Source organism: Podarcis raffonei, chromosome 10 (assembly GCF_027172205.1).
Source record: "Podarcis raffonei isolate rPodRaf1 chromosome 10, rPodRaf1.pri, whole genome shotgun sequence".
Lineage (NCBI taxonomy): Eukaryota > Metazoa > Chordata > Lepidosauria > Squamata > Lacertidae > Podarcis > Podarcis raffonei.
The window spans coordinates 57,511,304-57,536,124 of NC_070611.1; the positions used below are offsets into that span (position 1 = coordinate 57,511,304).

At 46.8% G+C, this 24,821-nt stretch overlaps 2 protein-coding genes across 8 annotated transcripts in view; one reads left to right on the top strand and one right to left on the bottom strand.

Moving 5' to 3' along the window:
• DDX11 (DEAD/H-box helicase 11) overlaps window positions 1-5,990 on the top strand; it is a 35,340-nt gene extending 29,350 nt beyond the window's left edge. For all 6 annotated transcript variants that reach the window (XM_053405529.1, XM_053405528.1, XM_053405527.1 and 3 more), the window contains 6 exons: window positions 600-668; window positions 834-934; window positions 1,638-1,722; window positions 3,934-4,009; window positions 4,466-4,620; window positions 5,837-5,990. In XM_053405529.1, coding sequence (XP_053261504.1) covers window positions 600-668; window positions 834-934; window positions 1,638-1,722; window positions 3,934-4,009; window positions 4,466-4,620; window positions 5,837-5,884 — 534 coding nt within the window. In that variant the 3' untranslated portion in view covers window positions 5,885-5,990. The remainder of the gene's footprint in view (window positions 1-599; window positions 669-833; window positions 935-1,637; window positions 1,723-3,933; window positions 4,010-4,465; window positions 4,621-5,836) is intronic.
• Window positions 5,991-7,382: 1,392 nt separating this feature from the next.
• Window positions 7,383-24,821, bottom strand: part of WASHC1 (WASH complex subunit 1) — a 63,347-nt gene continuing 45,908 nt past the window's right edge. For both annotated transcript variants that reach the window (XM_053405686.1, XM_053405685.1), the window contains exons 3-11: window positions 21,194-21,305; window positions 19,056-19,202; window positions 15,825-15,961; window positions 13,838-13,973; window positions 12,840-13,044; window positions 11,704-11,850; window positions 10,800-10,958; window positions 9,977-10,045; window positions 7,383-8,181 (exon numbers count right to left, since the gene is read on the bottom strand). In XM_053405686.1, coding sequence (XP_053261661.1) covers window positions 8,030-8,181; window positions 9,977-10,045; window positions 10,800-10,958; window positions 11,704-11,850; window positions 12,840-13,044; window positions 13,838-13,973; window positions 15,825-15,961; window positions 19,056-19,202; window positions 21,194-21,305 — 1,264 coding nt within the window. In that variant the 3' untranslated portion in view covers window positions 7,383-8,029. The remainder of the gene's footprint in view (window positions 8,182-9,976; window positions 10,046-10,799; window positions 10,959-11,703; window positions 11,851-12,839; window positions 13,045-13,837; window positions 13,974-15,824; window positions 15,962-19,055; window positions 19,203-21,193; window positions 21,306-24,821) is intronic.

Sequence of the window (24,821 nt, forward strand, 5' to 3'; positions counted from 1 at the left end):
TTCTCAGTGGGGAAGCCGAGGCCTCCATATTTGGTCAGATTCACCTGATTCTTGTCTAATCTGTAGTGAATTTAGAAACAGCTGCTGGAATATTTTGGACCAAGGTTGAGTTGTTTTTGCTACTGCCTGGAGGTGTAATGTTGCTACACTTACTGAATTGAAATTCTGGGGTGGGTTTTTTGTTGTTGTTTTTTGTATTCTGTTAAGTTTGTTTGCTATTATGAAATTGTTCTTGCAGTGGTTGATCCTGTGATGTATTGCTGATCTCCTTGTATTAAGCAACTTTCAGCATGATTTTTGTGTGCAGAAAGACAACATGCAACTACAGTGGTACCTCGGGTTAAGTACTTAATTCGTTCCAGAGGTCCGTTCTTAACCTGAAACTGTTCTTAACCTGAAGCACCACTTTAGCTAATGCACAATTTCTGTTCTCATCCTGAAGCAAAGTTCTTAACCCGAGGTACTATTTCTGGGTTAGTGGAGTCTGTAACCTGAAGCGTATGTAACCTGAGGTACCACTGTGAACTGATAATGATAATGTGCTTTGTGTAAGTTCAGCATCTCTCCATCAACTGATGTTTTCTGCATTTTTAAAACAGATATTTCAGGAACCAAAGCGAGCAAACCAGGTGGAGCAGGTGTTGGCTGAATATGCCAAGTGCGTCAAGGTGAGAGCCATGGGGCTGGCAGGCTGCTAAAGTACTTAGTGGGAAAAGGCAGTGCTCTTGTATCAGCTCAGCCAAACGGCCACTCTGCTACTTTGGCCCAGAGGTGGGCTCATTTCCCAGCCTTTAACCACCCACCCCCGGGGGGCGGGGCTTTCTTTTATGCAGCGTTGCAGCCAGTCAGGAGGCCCCATGACAGGAGCGCTGCTGTTCTCTGTCGTTGGTGGGAAAATGAGCGAAGGAATCAATTTTTCTGATGACCTGGGAAGGTAAATGACTGGCTTGTGATAGGAGATGTGGAAATCCCACCCCCATTAACCCTTTCTGTGCAGTTCTGCAGCTGAAATACTTTCTTGTTTTTGATTTTGGCAGTGATGTTTTACCGTAGTTTGTTTTTTGTTTTTGCTGGAAGCCTCCCAGAACGGCCGGGGCAGCCTAGTCGGATGGGTGACATATAAATAATAAAATCATTAAATGCATAGACTGGAGACTTGCAGCCTCTGGATGTTGGAAGGACTTCCTTAAGCGATGATTTGCCTTTAGCAAGATGCGGCCATTTCCTCTTAAGGCCCGTCCTACCCCACTGTTACTTAGAGGACTAAAATAGGTCTCAGAAATTGAATTGAGCCAGAAGTGCTACTAGAGGCACAGGTTTTCACAGGGAGCAAACTTGCGCTAGATTAAACCTCCTTCTCCACACCCCCACGGCAAAAAATGGTTGCCCGAATTCTGTTTCAGTTTATTTGAAAGTTTCCTGAGCTCTTATGCATAATTCCAGGAGGAGGAAAACTGTCTTGCATCTAATGTACTTGGTCCACAATCCTATTAATGCAGTGTTAGGATGAAACATGGCCTCTTTGACATTTTCCTGCTAAAAGGAGCATTGTGGTATTATTACAAAAGCTAACGAAATACCTGTGGTTGGTGGGTGTCTGTCTTTCTCTCTTGTCTCCCCCCGCCCCCCATTCCTAGGTGTGTGATCTTGGTGGGCATGCCTTACCCCAACATCAAGTCTCCAGAACTTCAAGAGAAAATGGCATACCTTGACAAGACTATGGTAACTGTCCACCCCTTTCTACTCTTGCTGGATCTGCTTTGCAATGTGGCAAAGCAGTCTAGGGACACGCTTGCATTATGGAGATTCTTTCATAGCCATGTACCTTTTTGCTCTTCTTGGGAAAGAGCTCCTTCCCACCCCACCCTTTCCCCCCCCCCCCACTGGCCACCCAAATTAGAAAGTTAATGTTGCTCCTTTGAAAGCCAAAGTGCTTAAAAATTCAACTCACTCACTCTATCTCTCTCCATTCATCTTGAGTGAGAGAGGCTTGTAATTATTCCCCCTTCTTACATGAGGTTAACAGCTTGGTCCATGTAATGGAATTCAACTACTGCAGTATCAAATTAGTGGCTGGTAACAGAGGCTCATAGCATCAGGCAGAACAGTGCTTAATAATAATAATAATAATAATAATATCTTTATTGTCATTGCCCCCTCTCAGGGACAACGAAATTACTCGACTGCTCCATAAAAACACTAATTAAAACAATACAGCATAGTACAGCAAGGAAGATTAGATGACTTTCAAAGTCCAGGCTTCCCATTCAGGGCTGAGATCGCTCTGGAGAAGAAGCTGTTCTTAAGACGGCTCGTTCTTGTCTTCATCGTCCTGTATCTCCGTCCCGACGGCAGGAGCTCGAAGAGACAGTGACCAGGATGCGATGGATCTTTTACTATGTCCAGTGCCTTCCTATGGCACCTTGTGGCATAAATCTGCTCTAAGGTGGAGAGTGGGCAGCCAACAATGCTCTCTGCTGCCTTAACAACTCTGCACAACCCCATCCTGTCCTGGGTAGTACAGCTTCCGTACCACACACATAAGCCATAAGTGAGCACGCTCTCAATGGCACAGTGATAGAAGGCAAGCAGCAGTTTCTGCGGAAGATGGTTTTTCCTTAGAATTCTCAAAAAGTACAGTCTCTGCTGCGCCTTCTTCACAAGCCCCCTTGTGTTGACACTCCAGGACAGATCCTCTTGTAATTCAATGCCCAAAAATCTGAACGTTGTTACCCTCTCCACACAGACCCCATCAATCAAAAGTGGCTGGATATTGCTCTTCTGTCTCCTGAAGTCCACCACAAGCTCCTTTGTCTTCCTTGTATTTATGAGCAAGTTGTTAGCTCTGCACCACTCTGTCAGCCGCTCCACCTCATCTCTATAGTGCGTTTCACCCTCCCTTTCAGGGATGAGCCCAATCACGGTTGTGTCATCTGCAAATTTGACAACCCTATTACTAGGGTGAGCAGCGACACAATCGTACGTGTAGAGAATATAAAGGAGCGGACTGAGTACGCATCCCTGTGGTGTTCCTATGTTAGTCTTAAGCATTTTAGAGGTATAAGGGCCCAACCGAACCCTCTGGGAGCGGTCTGACAAAAAGTCCAATATCCACCCACAAAGTGATAACGGAAGCCCCAGATCTTCCAGTTTAGACATCAGACGCTGTGGTAGAATGGTATTAAATGCCGAGCTGAAATCTAAAAAAAGCTTAGGGCTTCTTCACGGGGAGCTCATAAGGCAGCCTTAGCTGAAAACTTTATTACATCTGAGGTGAGTGGGAAACTGCACAGTTCCTCTTAGGTGGCTGATTCATCGTGCCTTGATACTGTGACATGAGTTGCTTGTCGTGCATGAGCCATGCATGTTGTATTAATTGCCCTTAATGTCTCTGTGCGTGGAGAGCACTGGCTGTTTATTGGCTTGGGAATGAGATAGTGCTGTTGCTTTCATGATGTAAGGGTTCTTTGTGGGGGTTGTTCTTTGCTAAATCAGGCAGGATATGTGTTTGTACCTCAAGCAGCACATTTCCATGCTCAGTTCCTGGGACACCTCTTATTTTTGCTTCTTATGCAGGGCCCAAATCAAGATGGAATCTCAGGCTTTGAAATTCATTTGTCGTTACCTTATTCTAAAGCTAAACACCTAGACAGGTGTTTCCCCATTATTTAAGATAGCTCCCTACTGTGGAGCTTTGAAAACTGACTCCTTTTACCCTTTCTTCAAGCCCAGCTCCAGCTAGTACTGGATATGCAACCTGACTTGACTGGCAGGCCAAAATGTAGTCCAAGTCCTTGCTGCTTTCATACCTGCTCTGGTGCTGTCCTCTGAAACTGCTGCAGCATTCAGGGTGGGTAGTCAGGAAGGCTCTTGACTCTGGGGATACTTTGCTCATTCTTACCTTCCTCTGTCATCTTGGTTTCCCTCCTCCAGCCAAAAACTGCAGGCCAGGCACCAGGCAGAACTCTGATTGAGAACTTGTGCATGAAAGCAGTCAACCAGTCAATAGGTAAGTGCAGAATTCGCAAGTGGGTTTTGATGTTCTCCAAAAGAGCAGTGATGGTGGCTTCCTGTGGGCTGGCAGAATTTAGAAGCAGCTATTTCTGATGCATGTAGCCTGAACCTCAAGCAGTGAAAGCAACAGGAACAAAAGTGCCAACCTGTCAATAATTTTGCGCAATCCTCAAGCTGCCATCCGTCACGTTAACCCAGCCTTGTAAATAGCCACATGCCTAGCTGTTCATGGTAAGAGAGAATCTCCCCATAGCAGTAACTGGGCAAGGACGCTTTTGTAAGCCAGAAGAGGAACTAGTTTTCTTTCTCATGCAGCGGTCATCTCATACGTTGGGGGGGGGGGCAGTAATTCTGTGAACATGTGTAAGGTTGCCTTAGTGCATCACATTGGCTGCTCCTGCTGTAATAAGTTGACAGCTGAGTGATTTGTGTGTGTGGCTTCTCTTAACAGGGAGAGCAATTCGCCATCAAAAGGACTTTGCCAGCATTGTGCTCTTAGATCACAGGTATGCCCGCCCAGCTATTTTCAACAAACTACCTCAGTGGATCAAGAGCAGGACTCAGACCAAACCTGTCTTTGGGCCAGCCTTTGCAGCACTAAGAAAGGTGAGTCACAATGCCAGGCTCTGCTTATTCCCACAACACACACACACACACGGAATGAGACTCTTGGCATTGGTAAGATACCGTAGCTTGCAGTGGAGGTTGGTTTATGAGGATGTGTGGAACACCAGCTCACCAACATCATCACATGCCTACCTTCTTTCTTAAATCTCGTTAGCTTCGAAATTTCCATAAATTTTATGTCTATTGAAAGGGGGGAAATACTTTTTCCTCTGGTTTTTCCCATCTCATTTTATTTCTTGATTTGGTGTATTTCCAAGCATAGGCCAGGTTCCCCCTCCCCACACGCTGCAGAAAATGGAAGAAGTGTGTAAGAAAGCAGGAGGAGTTGGAGGCTGTATTGAGCAAAGCTCTTGCCACCACGTTGCAGGAGGGATGTGCTTGGCAGAATTCCAGGCTGCATTCCTTGGCCTTGTTGTCCAGTCAAATGCAGAAGTGGTGTTACCATCGCTTACGTTTTTGTCTTTTGAATTTTTGGCCCAACATATTTGCAGCAGCATGCATTGGATGGCAACAATATTAACGTTGCTCAGTTCTTTCTCCCACTCCCAAGTTCTTTGAGGCCTAGTTAAGAGGGCAGAAATGAGAGGGCCACAAAGAAGGCACTGAATCCTTCTCCCTTCTCTTGTGACAATGGCAGTGCCCTCTAAGAGGCAGAAATACATCTTGTGCTTACATTTGAGAGTACACAGCTTGGTGCTTGCTTGTCCTTGGTGTATGTGTTTTGTAATGATACAGTACATAGTTTTACGAAGACGTCTTCCTGTTAAGAGTTTCAGAAATCATTTTAAGAGACTAAATATATTAACACCTGGCCTTAAACATTTGTGTATTGTTTGGAAAGAAGGTATTTCGTAATCCTTTTTTCCCTTCAATTTTTTTTTGGGGGGGGAGGGAAAGGCTTGGGGAAAAGTTGTCCCCCCCGCTTGAGTTTTTCCATTCCCCCTAGGCTGTCACCTCTCTACATCCAGTCCATGGGGGTGGCCCTGCCTAGCAGCTTCCTCCTGTGTCGCCTCAATGTTGGCATTGTAGAACTCAGCGGGAGAAATGGTGGGGGCACAACTAGTTAGTTCTGCCTCCCCCCTCCCCAGTTCCAGCAGGTGCTTAACGCCTGCTCATGGCTCGGCTGTTGGGATTGTGCTCCTGTTGCTTCTGGTGGTTCCACGCCTGATGTAATTTCCATTTTTCTGTTCTGCAGTTTCATGTGGAGAAGAGATCAAGTTGTGAGTCTTTACCCTTCAGATAACGGAAATGCTTGCAGCTGCCTCATCCCCTCTGTGTGAAGTGCCTTCAGTGTTTGTTTATGTCAATATTGTTTTTGAATTTCTCAATAGCTAAAGCATTCTTTCAAACTTCATGCTTGAGGAGTTTTGTGTTGCCAAGCCTTTAAGGCATGTTGCACTATGAGTTCAGGTTACAGAAGCCCTGTGGGAGCAGAGGGGTGCTCTTCTGTTTGTGCTAGACAAGAGTTGCTCTGTTCCTGAGGGTAAGTGAGCAGCTGTATCCCTTGTGATGTATCCCTTGTTCATTAGTCCCCCTTGCATATTTGCACCAGTGGTGGTTCTGGGCCCCTCTCTCTCTTGTCATCTCTATAGATAAGGGCTGCCATATGTCAGGATTTTCCCGGACATTACAGGGATTTTCATTAGTGGAAATGACACACTTTGTCCGGGATCCATAGCTGTCAGTGTTTCCCTTTTTTTAAAGGGAAATTCCCTTATTCCGAATAGGATTCCACGCAAGGAAAGGGAAAAGTTGACAGCTATGCCTGGATCTCAGACAAGTCAATGGAAAAATTGTGTTTTTGGTTTTTTAGAACTGGCTCAGATGGGAGGGAGAGAAAACCCAAGCAGAGGTTTTGGAGAATTGTAGAGGTCTGTTTTAAATATGTTTTAAAGCGTGAGAAGCCAAAGCTTCTTTCCCTTTCCCCTCTGCTCAAATGTGACCAACTACAAAGTGAAAGAGAGCGAACGTGTGTCAGGAGGACACTGACTGGGGTCACTTCAGCTTTTGAAGCTGTAAGCCTGGCTGATGAGAAGTTTAAACTGAAGAAATCCTTTCAGCAAAGGGAGTGCTAAGCTTTCAGCTTGCTTATCTGAACTTTAAGCAAAAAAGTTCCTGTTGTCAGAGCAACAGCCACAGGACTGGTGAAGTAGTTACTGGTCCATCCAGGGAAGAAGACAAGCTGTGTCTTGCGATCCCTTTCCCCCTTTTAAAGCCTCATTAAAGAAGGCACAGATCTTGCATGCATGCAAGAACTAAAGAACTGAAGGCTTCATTAAACCACTTGCTCCTTACAGCCCTCCATGCATTAAAAGTGGGACCAACCTTTTACAGTTCCTCAAGTATTATATAAATGGGAGACCATAATATACAAAGCCATTTGATAGCTAAGAACTCTCGGCCAATTATACGTCCCTGTTAAAGATGCATCCAGCCGTTAAGTGCTCCCCAGAGCAACTAGAAAGAGTTTCCACTGCCTTAACCTAATGTGACCATAAGCAAATGTAATCTTTCGTCCACAGATAATAGAGAGTAAAGAGAAAGGGGAGAGGTAGATTTACCTCCTGCATCTGATGATCTATTGTTTGGGGGCAGAGAAGAGAGAACTGGAGAGTGAGTTTTTTAATACTAGTGTAATTAAGCTTCTCCTGTGGCCATTCAAATGGGGCAAGGTGTATGTGTATCTGTCCCCAAAAAGCTTAGTGGCGCCGGCTGTAAAAAAAAGTGGCATCACCCCTGTCTTCCTGGGTATCAGATTTATAATTCTGTCTTTTACATTCTGCACTGAAGATACATAGCAGAAAACAAATCAGCAGTTAACTTGCATTTGACTTTTTAAAAATCAGTACTCCATTGCATTGACAGGTCAGGGTGCTGCTTCCTTGCACAGCCGACTACATAGAAAAGTGGGCTGAGAGAGAAAATAAAAAGCCTCTCCCAGTCCTTATGCACCCTTCAAAGCCCATATCACTCCCCCCTGCAGGCCTCAGACCAAGGAGGTAAATGGTTTTTTGCTGATCAGAACAGCCTTGATGATGCTCTTTCATGCATCCTATCCCATTGCAGGGGCAGGTCTTCTCAGAAGTAGAGAAACTAACCTGACTTTGGTCTTCTGAGCATGAGCAGCAGGTCCTGCAGAGAGGGCAACTTGAGATGGTTCACACAGCTGGGCGGAAGCAGCAGCTGTCCATCAATAAGCATACTTGGCAAGAGTTAGAAACAAGCCAGAACGGGGAAAGGGGAAAGACAAACATACGATCTCTCGATGAGACCAGTGTGTCCCTGACCAGAGGTTGCTTCTCTCTTACTGAAGCGCTTTCTTCAGCCCAGCAGCGGTCCCAGGTTAACAGAATGGAAGTGAACTCACAACAAAGTCCCAGGAGCAGATCTAGGACTCCCAGTCATCTTCATCCTCTTCGCCAGCTGGCTGCTGGGGCGGTGGCAGAGGGGGGATCGTATCAGAGATGCGGCCGAAGGCGCCTGCTGGCACGTTGGGGGTGTTGCTGTCTCCTCCAGCTGCAGGCCCTTTGCCGGAGATGCCTGCATTGGGAGGAAAGGAAAGCACACGCTGCATGAAGCCAGTGGCAGCCAGTGAGCTAGAGGGCAAGGGAAGCAAGCTAGCTCAGCAAACAGAAGCAGAGTGAACCAGAAAGCCTTCTGTCGAATCCTGTGCCAGGAAAGGAAGGCTTAAGGCAGGGACAGAGAACCTTTGGCCCCCCCAAGCTGCTTTTGCACTATAGCTGCCCCCTGTCCCAGCCAGCATAGCCAGTTGTCAGGGATGATGGGAGAGAGAAATTCCTTATTACGGGCTTAATGGGAAGAGAATGCCTCATAGTCCTCAGAGAACACCATGGTCAGGCCTGGACCTAATTCTGTAGCAAGTATTATGTCTTGCCACTGCTCGTGTTTCCTTCTCGGGAACTCAAGGACTCCAGTATGCCTGCAGTTCAGCATTTGGGACTTTAGAGAAAAGTATTATGCAGGGCATGGAGAAAGTGGATACAGAAGATTTTCTTTCTAACACTAGAACTTGTGGACATCCAACAAGGCTGAATGTTGGAATAACTTAGGACAGGTAAAAGCTTTACAAGAGGATTTTGGATAAATTCATGGAGGAGGAGGAGGGTGGCTGTCAATGTGGAGGCAGTAATTTGTCCACATACCAGTTGCTGGAAACAATGGGAAGGGCAGAGAGCTTTTGCACTCGTGTTCTGTTTGCTGCTTTCCTAGAGGCATCTGGTTGGCCACTGAGAGCAGGATGCTGGACTAGATGGGCCATTGGCCTGATCCAGCAGGCTCTTACGTACAGCCCTCACAGCCAAGTCAGCAAAAAGCAATCTGGTGTTGCATCTTCTGTGCTATTTTGCTGCACATGGATTTTCAGACTGTTGCAGTGAGTTTCACATTAAGAAACACAGTTGGAGCCTGTTTCACTTGGTAGGGGGCTATAGATTTTGCTCCAGATATAACAGATCTGGGAGCAAACTGAATCGTGGTGGAGAGGCGAGAGAAGAGTCCTGCTGTTGCAGTGCACCCACTACAGAAGTCTTCTAGCTGTGCTTGATTTGGCAAACCCTGCCAATCTTTTGGGAGTGACATTAATACTTTTCTAGTGCAGATGAAACCTAGAGACGGTGTGAATATTCATAGGGCTGGGTGCATCTGGTTTGAACAGGTCAGCCCCAATTTAAGCGAAAGGGAGCCATCCATTGAGCACTGCTCCACTCAAGCTGGGCTTGCCCCTTGCCACCCCTGCTGCCATGCCCTCCCTGCCCCTTTCCCCCACCCAAAAGGGCCTTAAAACCCTGGGGAAGGAGGAAGAGTTAACAAGCAGCAGAGGGCAAGAAGAGCAGCTTAGCTGGGATATCTGAGTGTTTATATCCAGCACTCGAGAAACCTCTTGACATTATCTGAGTGACTGATTAGTTTGGAACACTTGGAGAATCCAAATTCATTTTGATGGGGGCAAAAAATACCTCTTAACAGCAAGTTGACAGAACTTGCAGAGCAGCAAGTAATTCTACTAGTCAGCATGAGACCCTCCTGCTGGACAGGAGGGTGCAAAAGTCCCATCTAGTCCAGCATTTCCTACAGTGGTCTGGGACGTGGAGTGCACCTGACTTTCCCTCCCAATGGGGAATCTCACACACACAACTGATTTTGAAGGTTTGGAAAAAGTGCTGGGGGGAATCTAAATCTGCATAATGTGTAACTTGGCTCTGAACCTCTTGATGAACTGTAAGAAGAAAGCCATACTTTCTGCCAACAACAGGCTCCCTAACTTTTGCCTTGCTAGAAACCTGGAGAGGGAACATTTTGATGCATCTTAACATACCTTTGCGCCGGAGGACCAGTTTGTTGAAGAGATCTGACATGAGGTCTCCACCCTGCCCTGTGGCTCTCACTGGGGGGAAACAAAACCACAAAATCAGACAGACGATAACGGAATGCAGAAAGTAGCGGAAGTCTGCTGCCAAATAGATAGATAGATAGATAGATAGTACTTGACAAGACTTCATTTTTAAAAAGTCAATGGGAAACCTGGTGGGATTGCTCTACCTGCACCGCTCTGAAAGTAGATAGCAATATTGGTACACAATACATGGGCAGGGCTATGAGTGTGTTGCAGTGCCAAAGGAGCACAGAAACCGGGTCCAGAGCTTTCCTTTTAAAAAGCAACAAGGTTCTAGCTCTCACGGCTGGGCAGAAGGGGACAAAGCCTAGCATTAGTTGACTCAAACCCCCTTGTGCTTGTCTCCCTGCCACCTGCCCTGCCAGACTAAATGGGCCCTATTAGCACCACACAGCTTATTTGAACCAAGCCTAAGGAAATGCAAGGCTGTAATGGAGCCCAAGCAGAGAGTGAAGAGGGCTTAGAAAAAGGCTAAGCCACGTTTTTAAGAGGCCACTTCCTCTAACCTGCCTCCTTGGTTCTCAGTATGAGAATGCTTCCCATAATAACCTTTCTAACCAGCAGCCAAGTCATTCCTAAGGAAATGCAGTAATGTAGTCTTGCAGTTGGAGGTTAAATGTGGTCAGTAAATACAGGGCCCAGTCTGCTGGAGGAGGCACCTTAGGCTCCGCCATGTTTGATCGCATTTGACACAACCCATTGGCTCTGACTGGGGGAGAAACAGAACGGGGAGAGCAGCCAGCACCTTGTTCTTGCTCCTTCTGCTTCTTCTTTTCCAGCTTCCGCTCTTTGACGCTGCGGAGGTTGGCCTTCCCAATGCCGCCAGCCTGGCGGATGGACTCTAGCAGAGTGGCCCTGCCGCTCGACGGGTTCACAACCTCCTTTGGTGCCCCCTGAACAGCAGCTGCAGAGAGGGAGAGAAATGGGCTCTTCAAAATACCCGCACTGTGGTCCCCAGCAGTGACTGCATGCCTGATCTGGCTTTGGGACCAGTCCAAAAGGATGCGGCAAGATGCCTTGCTAAAGAGCTCTGCTGTTTTTGCCCTGGGAACTTTGGAGTTCTTGTGTCGTGGCTTCCTGAGCATCATGTTAAACCACTCCACTCCCTCCCTCAAGGTCCCCCTGATCTCTAGGTTCCAATCCCAGGGGAGGGACTAAGGGCCTGCTGATGTCCTTTTCCAAGCTCGAGAAAATCTTTAAAGGAGAGGTCAGGCTAACTACAAATTTAACAAATGCTGGTGTAGTGGCTAGAGAGACGGAGCTGCAAACCAGGAAGTCCTCGGTCCAACTCTCACCCCAGCCCTGTACTTGCTAAGTGGACTTAGGCAGGCCACTGTCAGCCTCAGCTCTTCCCCATTCCTTCTGCACCCCAAGTCTGTCATATGGGGGACAGTAATGAGCAGGGGTGTGGAAGCTGTGGCCCACCAGATGTTGCTAGGCTTCAACTCCCATCAACCCCAGCCAGCATGGCTCAATGGTCAGAGATGATGGGAGTCGAGGTCTAGCAATATTCCCCACCCTTCTACCTGCAGGGCTGCAGGTTAGCCAGCCCTGTTGTAAGAAATACAATTAGACTGTGCATATTCATGAACACGTGAATTGCATTACAATTAAATCTTCCAAATAACCCAGAAGAGTGCCAGCCTTACCTGACGATGCTGCACTGCTTTCTTTGCTCCCTTGAGACTTGGACAGAGGTGGGGCCTGAGGAGGGGGTGGGGGAGGTGGAGCACTTGCTGGGGGTGGGGGTGGAGGTGGGGGAGGAGGCGGTGGTGGGGGTGCACCCTCCTGAAGATCTGAAAGAGGGACAACGGAATAAAGATTAACAAAATGAAAGGGGAGTGCAAACGCGAGCCCTCTTTCCGCATCACTAGTCCTGGCCCCTAGACGGAGGGTGCTGAAGCTGTGGCCCTTTAGCTCTTACTGAACTACAGCTCCCATTGCTCCTGACCATTGGCCATGCTAGCTGGAGTCAATAGAAGGGAGTTGCCAACATCAGGAGCACCACAAGTTTCCCAACCCTGTCCTGGATGCTCCAGAGTTTTCAATTCTGCAGGCCTCTAGGACAGCAATTAGTTGTACCCCCCATGTTTCAAGAAAAAACACAATTATCACACATATGGAGGGGCGGGGCGGAATGCAATAGTAATAACTCACAGAAGGAAATGGTCTAGCCCCTCTGCAACCAAATCGGACACTGTCACAACCCCAAACCTCCTAATAAACAGGACCACCATACAAGTCGGCCCCAAATCACTATTCCCCAATGTTCACCAGAACCATTAAACTAAATCAAGGGTGTTCTGGGTCTAATAATTAACATCAGGAGCAGAGATCAAGGGTCATCGCTTCCTACTTAAAATGAGTTGGCAGTCTGCAAACCTGGCAGCCCTATTCATTCCCCTGCGTTCAGATGACATAGTAAGAAAGCATACGGAGACAGTCCTTTTGGATACGCCGCTTGTGTGTAAAAGAGCTAACCTCGGTATGCTCTCCCTTCCCTTTCCTTCCCTTCAGCAACAGACAACGAATAATGTAGAAAGTTAGCAGAACTTGCATAGGATTCTACTTAAGGCAAAAAGAGCCTCCTGGATCAACCAATGGCCATTCTCACAGTGGCCAGCTAGATGCCTGTGGGAAACCTGCAAGCAGGACCCCAGCACTAGAGAATTTTCCCCTCTTGCAGTTTCCAGCAGCCGGTATTCAGAAGCATTGCTGCCCATGACTGTGGAGGCAGAGTATAGCCATCTTGGCTGGTTAATGGCAAAAAAAGGAGGAGGAATACCTTGCCGGAAGGGCTCTGCAGTCTCGGTGCTGAAGGTGGGGAGATCCAGTACAACGGGACCAGGAGCAGAAGGCGCAATGCCAGGCCCAAGGTCAGCACTGTACATGAGGTCAGCAGCAATGCCAGGCAGGTCAGGCAGATAGGAAGGCACATCTATCTCGGGCACCTGCCCTAGATCGGGCACATAAAAGTAATTTTCAGCCACCTGGAATATACACAAAAAGTGAGACTATTAGTTGTGGTTAACAGCAAGACACACACACACTCAAGCAGAAAACCAGGAGGAACATGGGGAGAAACGGCAACCGGAGCCTCCCTCTTCTCAGAACCTGGAAAAATATGTTATGGTATGATAAACTGGCATTTCTTATTTTTTTAATGTACATGCTACTGGCCCTTGCCGGTTTCTTGGCAAGCTCACTGTGACCCTTCTTTCTCTGAAATCAAATGTGAGGTAGTTAAGGGCTAACAACAGGCCTCTCAGAAAGGTGTGGGGAGACAACGGATCTCTTTCAGAGGACACCCTCATCACCAACACTTGGAGCCTAGCCCTGGGAAGACGGGCAATTTGGAATCTCTTCACCTGCACCAAAAAATACCACCTTCCCCTCTGTGAACCTCCCCAGACCCCGAGATAAGTCCTCTGAGGTCCTTCTCTGCATGCCACATCTGAGGGAGGTGTGGAGAGTCATGACAGAATGGGATCTCTCTCCAGCAGCCTGCAACTTATGGCTTGCTTTCCCCAGAAAGCTCTGCCTGGCACCAACCTGGTCATTTCAGCATCAGGCAAATGCATTTTTGCATTCTTGGGCAGCATCAATGATAACAACAGTACTGTTAAATCTGTTTTTAATAATGTTTGTGTGATTTAATCACTGCAATATTATTCTACGGTGGTTATAAATTGCTTTGGGACATTCAGAGTGGGAAGCAACGCACACATTTAAGAAACCTAAACCTTCCCTGGCTCCTCAACCTCACACCCCAGAATATCTCACCTGCTGATCCAGCTGTCCTCTCTTGGTGATGGAGAGCGGGGCATCAAAGAGCTTCTCTTCTGTCTCTGTTGCCAGAGCCACATGGGTCTTGGTTACCGCTCCAGCCAGAGGATCAAGGAAAACATACTTCTTGTAACTGGCCACAAAGAAGGGGAGGAAATCACATTAGTCCATCTCAACCAGAGCATAGCAGACTCACACAGCCAGGAATGTGGGACCAGACTAAAATGAAAATGAGTTCCTGCTCCAATTATCAGGATTTCACCTTCTTGCAGACTCCACAGAGAGCCAAGAAATGCTGCCACAAGCCTGAACCTGCACAGATCTCCCTCAAAACAACACAACAGACAGCAGTTCTACCTCCGATTTATTGTGGGATAACTAAGAAAACTTATTTGAAAAAATTAAAAAAGAATTTCAAAAACAGTAACCTTGAAGAGTCAGACAACAGCAACTCACAAGTCGGAGGAAGATTTGAAACATCTGTATCTTCACTTCCTTAAATTTTGTTCATGCTCCCTAGTCAGATCATCACTGTTCCCATTTTGCTGATGAAAAACCAAGGTTAAAAGATTCTACCTTGCCCAAGGAAGCTGCAGCAGAGACAAACATCTAAAATCCTGCTCACATTTAATTCACTGGGCCACAAAACTGCATAAAATTGCACCAGCTAGGGCCCAAGGCAAGGGCAAGTATTCTTCCACAGGCATAGAGCAGGAACTGAGATCTGAGGGTACCATAAAGGGGAACTTGAAAGAGCAGGGACACATCTATCAACCTGTTGACATTTCTTCTGCTCAAACCTCCCCCTCCCCCTCCCCTTCATTTCTTACTTTTTATACTGTTGTCCAGGGCAAATCCACTGCCCCAAGAACACACCTCTTTCAAGTGCACACGCAGCTGGTGCTTCAGAATGTTATAAGCACAATTATTTATGAGAAGACAAAAAAAGAAAAAAAAGGGGGGGGAGGAACAAGTAGATGGTGGGTGGGAAGGAGGGAGGGGAACCTCATAATAGGAAGAGGCTGGGGAGGAAACCAGGCTTCAAATGGGTGGGTTTCACAGGGAGAAACAGGGCTAAGAGGGATTCTCAGGTGTGGCTGCTTCAGGAATAAAACAAGTTCAGCAGGTGTGATGCAGTTCCGCCTTGCCCTAGCCTGTTTCCTTTAGGACAGCCACATTCTCCAGTCCTCCACTATGTCCATTAGAAAAGTCACAGCTCCTCCTGAGAAGCTGGCTGTCTACAAGGAAAGCTGGACCACTTGGGCAGGAATCAACACTGAAGCTGCCCAATCACTTAATTTCCAGAAAGGTGTCGTCTGCACCTTCCTGGCTATGTGTAGCCTCTCTGACGGGCTACCCTGGAGTCACATGTCAATCAGGAGCCCATCCAGGCTAAGAGCCCTTACAAATAAAATCCTGCAACCAGCTGCAGGGGCTGCCAGCTTCAGAGATTACAGTGTGCTGTGTTTGTTTGCCTAGTTTAGAATGAATTAGTCTAGTTTGGTGTTTTATTACCCTTTGGATTGTGCACACTCTCTGTTTCTCCCCCTTCTCTCCACTTTTTAAAAATGCACCTCTTAAATAAACTGCTTAATTGGATTTCTGGGCTGTACTGGTTACTGGGCACACTCAGGTCTTGGCTGTCCCTCATGTTGCTTGGACTATTTCAACTAAAAAAGGTAAGCTACTGGTTTAACGTGTGTGGGAGATCAGAAGGGGTGACAGGCAAAAGGGACCAGGCAGACTTTGAATTTGGCTGGCAGTCTCCTGACTCCCAAGAAGACCACTGTAAGGCCATGAGAATCCTTCATCCCTTGCCATAAGTGAGTCGTGGCAAGAAAAGAAAAAAGGAGGGGAGGTTCATCTGTTGGTAGTGAGCTACCGTATTGGGTTGGGTCTGCAGGAGGGTGTCACCGTCCTTCACAGCAGGTATTTCAGTCCACTTGGGACTAGCAAAAAGCATCAATTAGCAGGCAACACTTACAGGTTCTCTGTGGTATTGAAGAGCAGCAGAGAACTCAGAGAACTAATATTCCCAGGGAGGCTTCCGAGACCTTCTTCTGCATCGTCTTCCTGATGGACTTTTGCAGTGACACAAACTGGGAAGTACTTCAGTTTCTCCTGCAAAACAGAAGCAATGCAGCTGTCAACAACGTAGACGAGGCGGCGGGTTCTTTGCCCATTTCCCAGGAAATGAGGCGCCACCTCTGTCTCTTAAGTGCATTGCACTGCTTGCCGCACTTTCTCTTGGGTTGAGAGGGGTGGGTGTGTCAAACAATATTGCTCCTTCCCTGTGCACTCTGGGGTTGCCTTTGAAAGAGACACTGCTCCAGCTAAGGGAACCCCCTGTGCAGTCCCTGCCAAGGTTGGGGGGCAGGTTCCCCCCCCCCCACTGCAACTCTATCCTCCAAATATAGCACTGTCCAAATATAGCACTGCATCCCCCCCTCCCACAAATGCATAAGAATGATTACAGCCAAGTACTTAGATGGAAGAAAGGAAGAAGACGTTTCCTCTAACACTTCACAGGTAAAAAATCAAAACACGCAAGCTGGCCTCCCTGGCCTATCCGAGTTCACCATCTCACCTATTCCAAATGCTGCCTGCCATGTCTTCTTTGACTCTGCAGTAGCCTCCCCTGCTCTCTTCCCAAAGCCAAATGGGTGATTTGGAGGTGGGGGGAGATTAAAGATATAGGGTGTTTGGTTGGTTAAAGGCATGAATAGTTCAGGGTCTTGTGACCAGCATGGAAGACTGTGACCTGAAAACTCGAAAGACGGCTTGCCCCTGCATAGATCTGTCAGGTAGCTCAGAACATTTGGGGAATTTTGCCCATGCACTGCAGCCTTCAGAGTATCACAGGGTGGTGACCCTCAAAATATTCATTTTCCCACCATTGCTCCTGCACTGTGGAATGCTCTTCCCTTTGCTGTACGTTGAGCAGCACAAATCAGTTGCTTCAGATGTCTTGTAAAGACATACCTTTTTGCCCAGGCTCTGTGAGACCCATAAGACTGGACCCTGTTACTACTGAATTCCTGCTTCATCTGTTTTCATAATGCCATTGAACTTGTTTTTATGTTGTATTTCTGTTTTATGGTACTGCTTTATTGGAAATATAGCTATATCTCCTCAATAAAACTCTCTCTCTCTCTCTCTCTCTCTCTCTCTGTGTGTGTGTGTGTGTGTGTACACATATATATCTAGTACTGCAGCAATAAAACAGCTAGCACATTTGCAAAAAGCTAAGCAGGGTTCCATATGGTTTCAAATAGGATTTGGTTGGACTAGAAGACCCTCGTGGTCTCTTCTAATTCTATGATGCTATGATATATGGTACACATACACACACTTTTGAGTAAGAGAGAGAGAGACTCTGTAGATAAACTGAAATACACTGAGAAATGAACATCTTAACATGTTCCAAGGTAAAAGGAAAGGACGAACTGTTATTGGGGAAGGGGTCAATAAACTTCAGAAATAAAACCTTCCCTCTGAGCATTAATATTCATGCATCAACATTTAATTTTTAAGCACCACAGAGTGCTGATGCCTTTGCTAGCAGCATTCCCTGTCCTCGCTTAGTCCTGGAGCAGCGAGTGGTTGCAAAAGCCTCCCTTTGATAAATTTCAATTAGCACTGCATGCCTGCCACTCTGTCTGATGGGTCTCGCTTCGCATCTCTCATGACTGTGTAGCTTCACACTAGCCTCCCTGCTATAGCATAGGTGATGGGTTCAGCAGGTATTCAAACATCAAATTATACTCCACTGCGGTGCCAGCTCTACAGAGGTCTTCCCAACTCATACTTTCCGGATTTTTAAATTGGAGCCTTGCACGTGGGAAGCGAAACAGACTAGATTGCCCACCCAGCCCAAAGCAGCAGTGGCTCACTAAAATTCTTGGCAGAGATCTTTCCCCGCCATCTGCTAACTGAGACTCTTAACTCAGTGGTGGGGAGTGTTGTTTTTGCTTTGTTTCATGAGAATACGTGAGAGTTGAATGGCCATCTTTGTGAGGACCAGCAACATGCTTCCAGATATGCCTGCTATGTGTTCTTCAGAGAGAAGCACATGGCATATTTTATCAGCCTCCCTTTGACAAATGCCACTGGCAGACTCCAGCGGACTAGCGAGGGCCAGAGGGGAGAAGCTGGAAGCAGCCCTGCCTTTGGGTGGGCTAACAAGCTCTCCGCACACTTCCCATGACTTCCGAGCCCAGTATGAAATATTCATGTCACTTTTTACTGTGACAGACTCTGCTTCCATTAAACTGCAGGAAAGTTTAAGGCGCTGAATAATTCAAAGGCAGCTTTATTTTTGGGTTCTCTAGGAAGGAGGAAAGAAAGAGTGCGCCCAGAAGCAGTTTATAGTTGATCTCTGGTCTGGGAAAAAAGAAGAAGAGTTTCCCCATCTGTTCCAGGTCCCAGAACTGCATGTTAGCCACGTCCGAGGAAGGCAGCATCACATGCTGGCACTCCTCTTGAGGATAAGAACGTTTCCCTGGCTAAAATAAGACCTGTAAAAGGATCGGTGAGCTATATAGCTTGCCACTCTTGGGTACTTAACTGGCTGATTCTCCGCAGCCAACAAGGGAATCCCAGAGGGAATCCTAAGAGCTGGATGAGATGCCAGTTGCATTATAAAACTTACTTGCTAAAAGGAAAAATACTCCAGGTTTGTGGGCACAGACTCTGGTTCAGTAGCTCCAATGTTCTAGCGAGGGCACAACACTCTGAAATGGAGCTCCTTGTGAATAGGAAGCTGACGTTATGGAGAACACCTTAAGAGCTATCCAAAGAACTTCCTAGGCATAAGAGTTTGAAAACCTCCGGACCAGAGCCTGGGAGAAGTAGACAATTACCAAGGGAACTGAGAGCTTCTTTCCTCTCTTCTTCCTTAGCCTGTCCATGTGGGCCCCAAAACAACTCAGAAAGCAGTTTGTCCCCCACCTCTGGGTGACACAATCAGTAGGAGACACGGACGCACGGATGTGCATGCATGCATGCACACACTTGCCACCCTGATTTGGTACCCTGATACAGCAACAGGGGTAGAGAACCCTCCTGTTCTCTGCCATACTTCTGATTCCCTAGGGTTCTCCTAATGCTATTCCTGCCGCCCCAATTAAGGCTTTCATCCACACATCCCAACTGTTCAAAATCCAAACCCGTCCCTGCGGATACAGGATGCTGGCAAGCTGCCCGTCCACCTTACCTGCAGAGTTTTCTCATCTAATACTCTGTGCTTGCTCTGAATCTTGCGCCTTGGTCGTTTCTGTGCATCCAGGTCTTCAGCACCGGCAAAAATAGAGGAGTACTCTTGCAGCCGCTCGGGAGCAGGGTATTTGGAACTGGAGAACACCTGGGAGGACAAGCGCAAAGGGAGAAATAGAACCCGAACAGGAAAAGGGCATGTTGCCTGGACACATTCAATGTGGCGATGGAAAGTGAGCACATGTGGGATCAGTCTGTTAATGCAAAGCTAGGACTTATGAATGGCATTTGGGTGCCTTCAATTCCCAGCTTTTAATTCCTTACCCGTGCAATAAAGCTACAAGTCATGCTGAGGCACTCTGAGATATGAAATATAATTGCAAAGAAATCACTCCCCCTTTTTGACTCATTTTAAAATGGCTTTTTACTGAGAATTAGAGTACAGTCTCCACTGAGGGGGAAAAGCTCCATTAATTAGTTCATCTTGCCACCTGTGAGTGTCTGGTGCCAAGGTCACAATGCGCAGGACTTAACTGAGCAGCTGCATGGTCAACCAGAATGTAGATTTTGTACAAAAACGTACACCCTCCAGCGATGGAGGGGAGATGCCCCAAGACCCTGATTGGCTACGCAAAATCTACCCTTCTCTATATGCAGAGTGCTTTGTATTAAAATGGTCTCTGACTTTGGTCTGATGGCCCTGGCTCAAAGAAGGGTCGTGAATTGCAACCTCTATGCAGGCCTGGGTGTAGCCTGCTACCTCAGTGGGGCCCATAACTTTAATGGTTGGTATTAGGGCGAGAGAAGCTGGCTTTGTTATTTCCTCCTCTGCACTCAAATTCCTGAATGCATTTTTGCACCATGAGCCTTTTCTTAGTTGTCTTTTATTGGAAGTGGATTTTATGCTTATACCCTCCTTAATAAAGTATTGCACTTATCCTGCTGTGGCTCTAAATCTGGTACCTGTGTGCTTGGCGTTATGCTGTTGAATAACTGTGGGCTCAGGGCTCAAAGGACAGCGATTGGTCTGTCTTTTGCCTCTGAGAATCCCAAGGATGTCCAGAAAGAGCCTGAGTTTCCCCTGGCTCAGGCCGGGGGACTAACAGGCAGCAGCAGGTACTACCTGGCAGGGTTGGTTTTTACCCTGGTCATTCAGCATCCCTCTTCCAAGGAACTCCTGAGCAGGTGGGATTGTCTAAGGGCACCCTCCCAGGAGAACCCTTTACAACAATGCACTTAGTGGACTCAAAATCATAGGCATAATATGAGAATGGAGCACTTGCCATGTCACTAGCGAGACCCCTTGTGGGTCAATGTGATTCCAGACGGGGGAAATCAGTTTAAGCCCTGTCTCAGCTAAACAGTTCCCCAGTGACTGTGGGCGAACCCTCATCTCTGACTTCTAACACTCAAACTCAGCCATTTGCTAATGAAAGAAAGATAGAAATACTGCAAGGCACTTTATGCACTGGGGGAGGGGGAGAAATGCGGCTGAAATAATAAAAGAGAAGAGGACTTTGGAATATTGGAAAGCAGGGGCATCTATTGAGGAACATCCTTTGGGCTCAGTAATGCTCTAGGATTTAATAGGAGAAACTGAATTGGGGAGATTAAAGGCAATAGAATTCCACCCCCACTCCTCCAAAAGGAGAAGAGAGGCTTGCTGCAGATGAGCTTAGAGCTGTGCAGTGCTTCAGCATAAGAGCTCTGAAAAATTCCAAACACCTCAAATTTGTGGTTGTAATGCCCTGCATTTTTCTGCCAGTGAAAACTTCCTCTTCCTCCGACCCAAATCAAAGGATAACTAAAGTCCATAAAGGGGACACTGGTGTTACATGTAGGGCCCCAACTCCCAGAAGCCTCAGCTGGCAAGGGCGATGGTCAGGGAAGATGAGAGCTGAGGTCCACCAATATTTGGAGGGCATCACATTGGCTTTCCTTGCACGTGGAATGTATTTGGACCATCAGGTCAGGGAAAACATTTCTTCCAGTACAGACACCAAATGCAGGGGGTGAAATCTGGACTGGGCAACTGCAAGAATCCACCGACACCAGGATTCCCATCAATAATTAGCTGGACCCTTTAGTCAAACCAGTGTGAGGGATTTCAGAAGAGTAGCCACAGCAAGCATGCGGTACCTTGATAGCTTTCTTGCTGCCCTTTATCTTCTCGATTTTGGCTTGAGCAAGAGTGACTCTCTCATCAATAGCCCGCAGCTGTTTCCGGCTAGCCTCCACTTGCTGGGAAATCCTAAGAAAGAATCCAACGTTCAGACGAAATACTCAACTGTTAAGCCAACAAACCACTTAACTGCTCAGCCACCCACACTTTTCAGACTTTTCCTGTGACCTCCTGAAACCAGCTTCTGTGTTGCTATTTCTGCATTTGTCTGCAGCAGGGGTGGGGAACATTCTACAGGCTGAGGGCCACATTCCTTTCTGGGCAGCCTTCGGAGGGCCACATTCGGAGGGTGAGGTCAGAGACAAAAGTGGGCAGACCAACTAATGCAAATTTTACCTTTATACACACATTCACACACCCCTCTCTTACCTACTCTGGAAAAACAAGAGGCGTTATCAGAGTTCAGGCACACATTATGGCTGGGAAAGGCCCTTTGAGTGTGAAATTGGGCTACTGAAGGATGTGGCCTGCAGAGAGTTCCAAGGGCCACACAGAGAGGCCTGGAGGGCCATATTGGAGCCCTGGGCCTGAGGTTCCCCATCCCTGTGCTACCGTCAGTTTGCGTCTGCCAAACATTTTAGCTTTCTTGGATCTCAATGTGGTTGTTTACACTGTCCTCTATAAACCACCTCCAAGATTTGGCAGTGCTGAGTGACCAGGCGAACACTTTGCTTGTGTTAGATGACAAAAGGATTGAGCAAGCGACAGGGTTGAGGGTCTGACAGTGCTTGGTTTTGTTTTGATGGGAAAATATTAGACTCGAGCTCTGCTGGAGTGGCAATGTAGTGGGCAGGCCAAATAACTAACATTGCTTCATTCTGCACCTGCCTTTACTCCCTCCCCGCATTAAGAAACCTACCCCTCCCACCCAAATTTAATCCTTCCGAGCTTTTCACCAGTGCCAGCAAAATCTCCGCCCGAGGCACATACAAGTGCTCAAACTGCATATAAGATCCCCAAGTCAATAATCCAATTGTTGCTGACTAAGGGAGGTGTACAAAGTGATTGTTACTGCAGCCTTGCTAGGGCAGCAAATTCACAACACATCTGTAGAGAACCTAAAAATAAAACCAAGAAACTGAGGGATACACACTGTTACTTGTGCACTGCATCCTAGAGTAGACTCTATACTTACAGGTGTGACTATGAGCAAGAACACTTTGATTTTTATTTATTTCAACCATAGTTTGGAACTTTCCCTGCTATTTACTGTCACTGAGTATTTGTAATATTTCATAAAATATTGTAACAAGAAGAAGAACACTTTGATTTCGAAAGCTGCCTCACAGTGAACAATGGCACCTCCAATAACTTCCACATGAAAAGGAAAAAACTGCTCAGCTGAGCATGCCAGCATCATTTTACCTTTTCATTTTCGAATGAATATGTGCCTTATTCCAAGACAGACTAACAGCATGCCCACCCAAGTTCTATCTACTCTGAATGGAATAGGCTTTCTGTGGCCTTCGGGTCTGATATCTTAAGATCCCTAAACTCAAAACCCAAAGGACTAAACCTGGGGTCTTAAATATGCAAAGCACATGCCTTTAAGCCTTTCACATTTTAACTCCTGGGGTAGCTCAATTGGTAGAGCAATGAGACTCATAATCTCAGGGTTGCAGATTCAAGCCCTGTGCTGGGCAATAGATTCCTGAATTGCAGGATTTCTTCATTGCAGGGGGTTGGACTAAATGACCCCCAGGATTCCTTACAAACTCTACCACTCTGTGATTCTATTATTCTTCCTTTCTGTCCTCTTCCCACATGATACTGATATTGTTGCAAGGGTTCTCAATCCACAAAGGAAGCAAGTCAACACTCAGAGCACCAGGGCAATGAGTTGTGACTAACTGAAGCTCCATGGGGTTCAAACATGAATTAAGGATGAAGACAGAGAACATTTTAACAATTGAGAAGTCACCACATCATGCATGTGACCACTTGGTAAGCTGGTCACTGGTATTGCCTTCCTCTTCCTGCTCCTTAAATTTCTGATCAGGTACAGAAGCTTGCCAAGGTTTCCTTCCCAAGTTGCAAGCCAATGCAGATGACTTACTTCCCAAGTGGTTACAGGGAATCACAACCACAGTGTAACAGCAATGGCAAAAATTACTTGGCAAACAGTCATCTGCATGCACCCCAATTGTAGTTGGGCAGTGATCTGCAATGCATTTTATATTCACCTTATACTATATTTAGGGCTTCCTTAACCAGCTGGAATACAGTGTTATGTCTCCTCTCTAAGTACAGCCTGAAGTTCTGCTATGAAAAATCAAGGATTCCTTTCAGGTGAGTCTTAAGGACACATTTAGAAAGAGAGAGCTGCAGAGGTTCTTTCTTTAAGAGGCAGATAAAGGTGTGAGTCCAACCTACAGTTCAAACAAACCAGCATCTGCCCCTTTTCTCTGAATTGCAAAAGCACTAGAATATAAATCTGTTCAAGACAGAAGGACAGAGATAGTGTGGTGATGGGGGGATAAGGGTCTCAGATGGCCAGCTCTCTGTAGCAGAATGGTAAACAGCAGGCAGTGGCAAACCAGGTGAAACCCACAAACAGAACCCGAGCACAAGAGCACATTTCCCTCCTGTGGTTTCCAGCAACGGGTATTCAGAAGCATTACTGCCTCCAATTGTGAAGTGATTGCTCTGCAAGGAATCTGTCCAGATCTTTGGCAAGATAGTGATCTCACCCTCCCCAGGTAGCCCACTGGATGGGGAAGGATGGAAGGATGGATGGATGGAAGAAAGGAAGGAAGGAAGGAAGGCTCCCCACCCCCATGCTCAGCTCTGGTCCCCTTTCAATTTAACCCTGAGGGAATGCAACCTTTAACAGGAAAAGATTCCTTGTACCTGGTTTGATTATTAGCGTATCAACCTAAGACTGGGGAGACCTGGGTCCAAATCCCTACTCAGCCATGAAGCTCACTGGGTGACTTCAGGTCAGTCACCATCTCACAGTCAAATGAAGGGATAGGGAATGTGAGGTTCTTTAGATGTTGTTGGACTACAGCTCCCATCATCCCTGACCGCTGGCTATGTTAGCTGAGGCTGATTCAACAGGTTCCCCAGTCCTGGCCTAAAATAACTCAAGAGTTGCTATGAAGACAAAATATGGAACCGGAAGACAAAAGTGTATACCACCCTGAGCTCCTTATACAATCATAGAGTTGGAAGGGAGCTTGAGGATCATCTAGTCCAACTCTCTGCAATGCAGGGATATGCAGCTGTCCCATATGGGGATCGAACCAGCAACCTTGGCGTTAAGACTTTGTAAAATTATCCATGTTCAGCTTTCATGTAACGCTGAATACCAGCAGGTAAATAGCAGGGCAGGCCCTTGTTGCCGTCATGACCTTGTCAGCTGGTCCTTCAGAATCACCCAGTTAGCCACTGTTGAAATCAGGATGCTAAGGCTAGATCAGGGTAGTCAACATGGTGGCCTACAGTTGATATGGACTACATCTCTCAGGATGTATCCATTGACCATCCTGTCTGGAGCTGATAGAAGTTAGTTCACAACATCTACAGGGCAAAACACTGGCTACCCTTGGACTTAAATGGACACTGGATTTGTCTGTCTGGCCT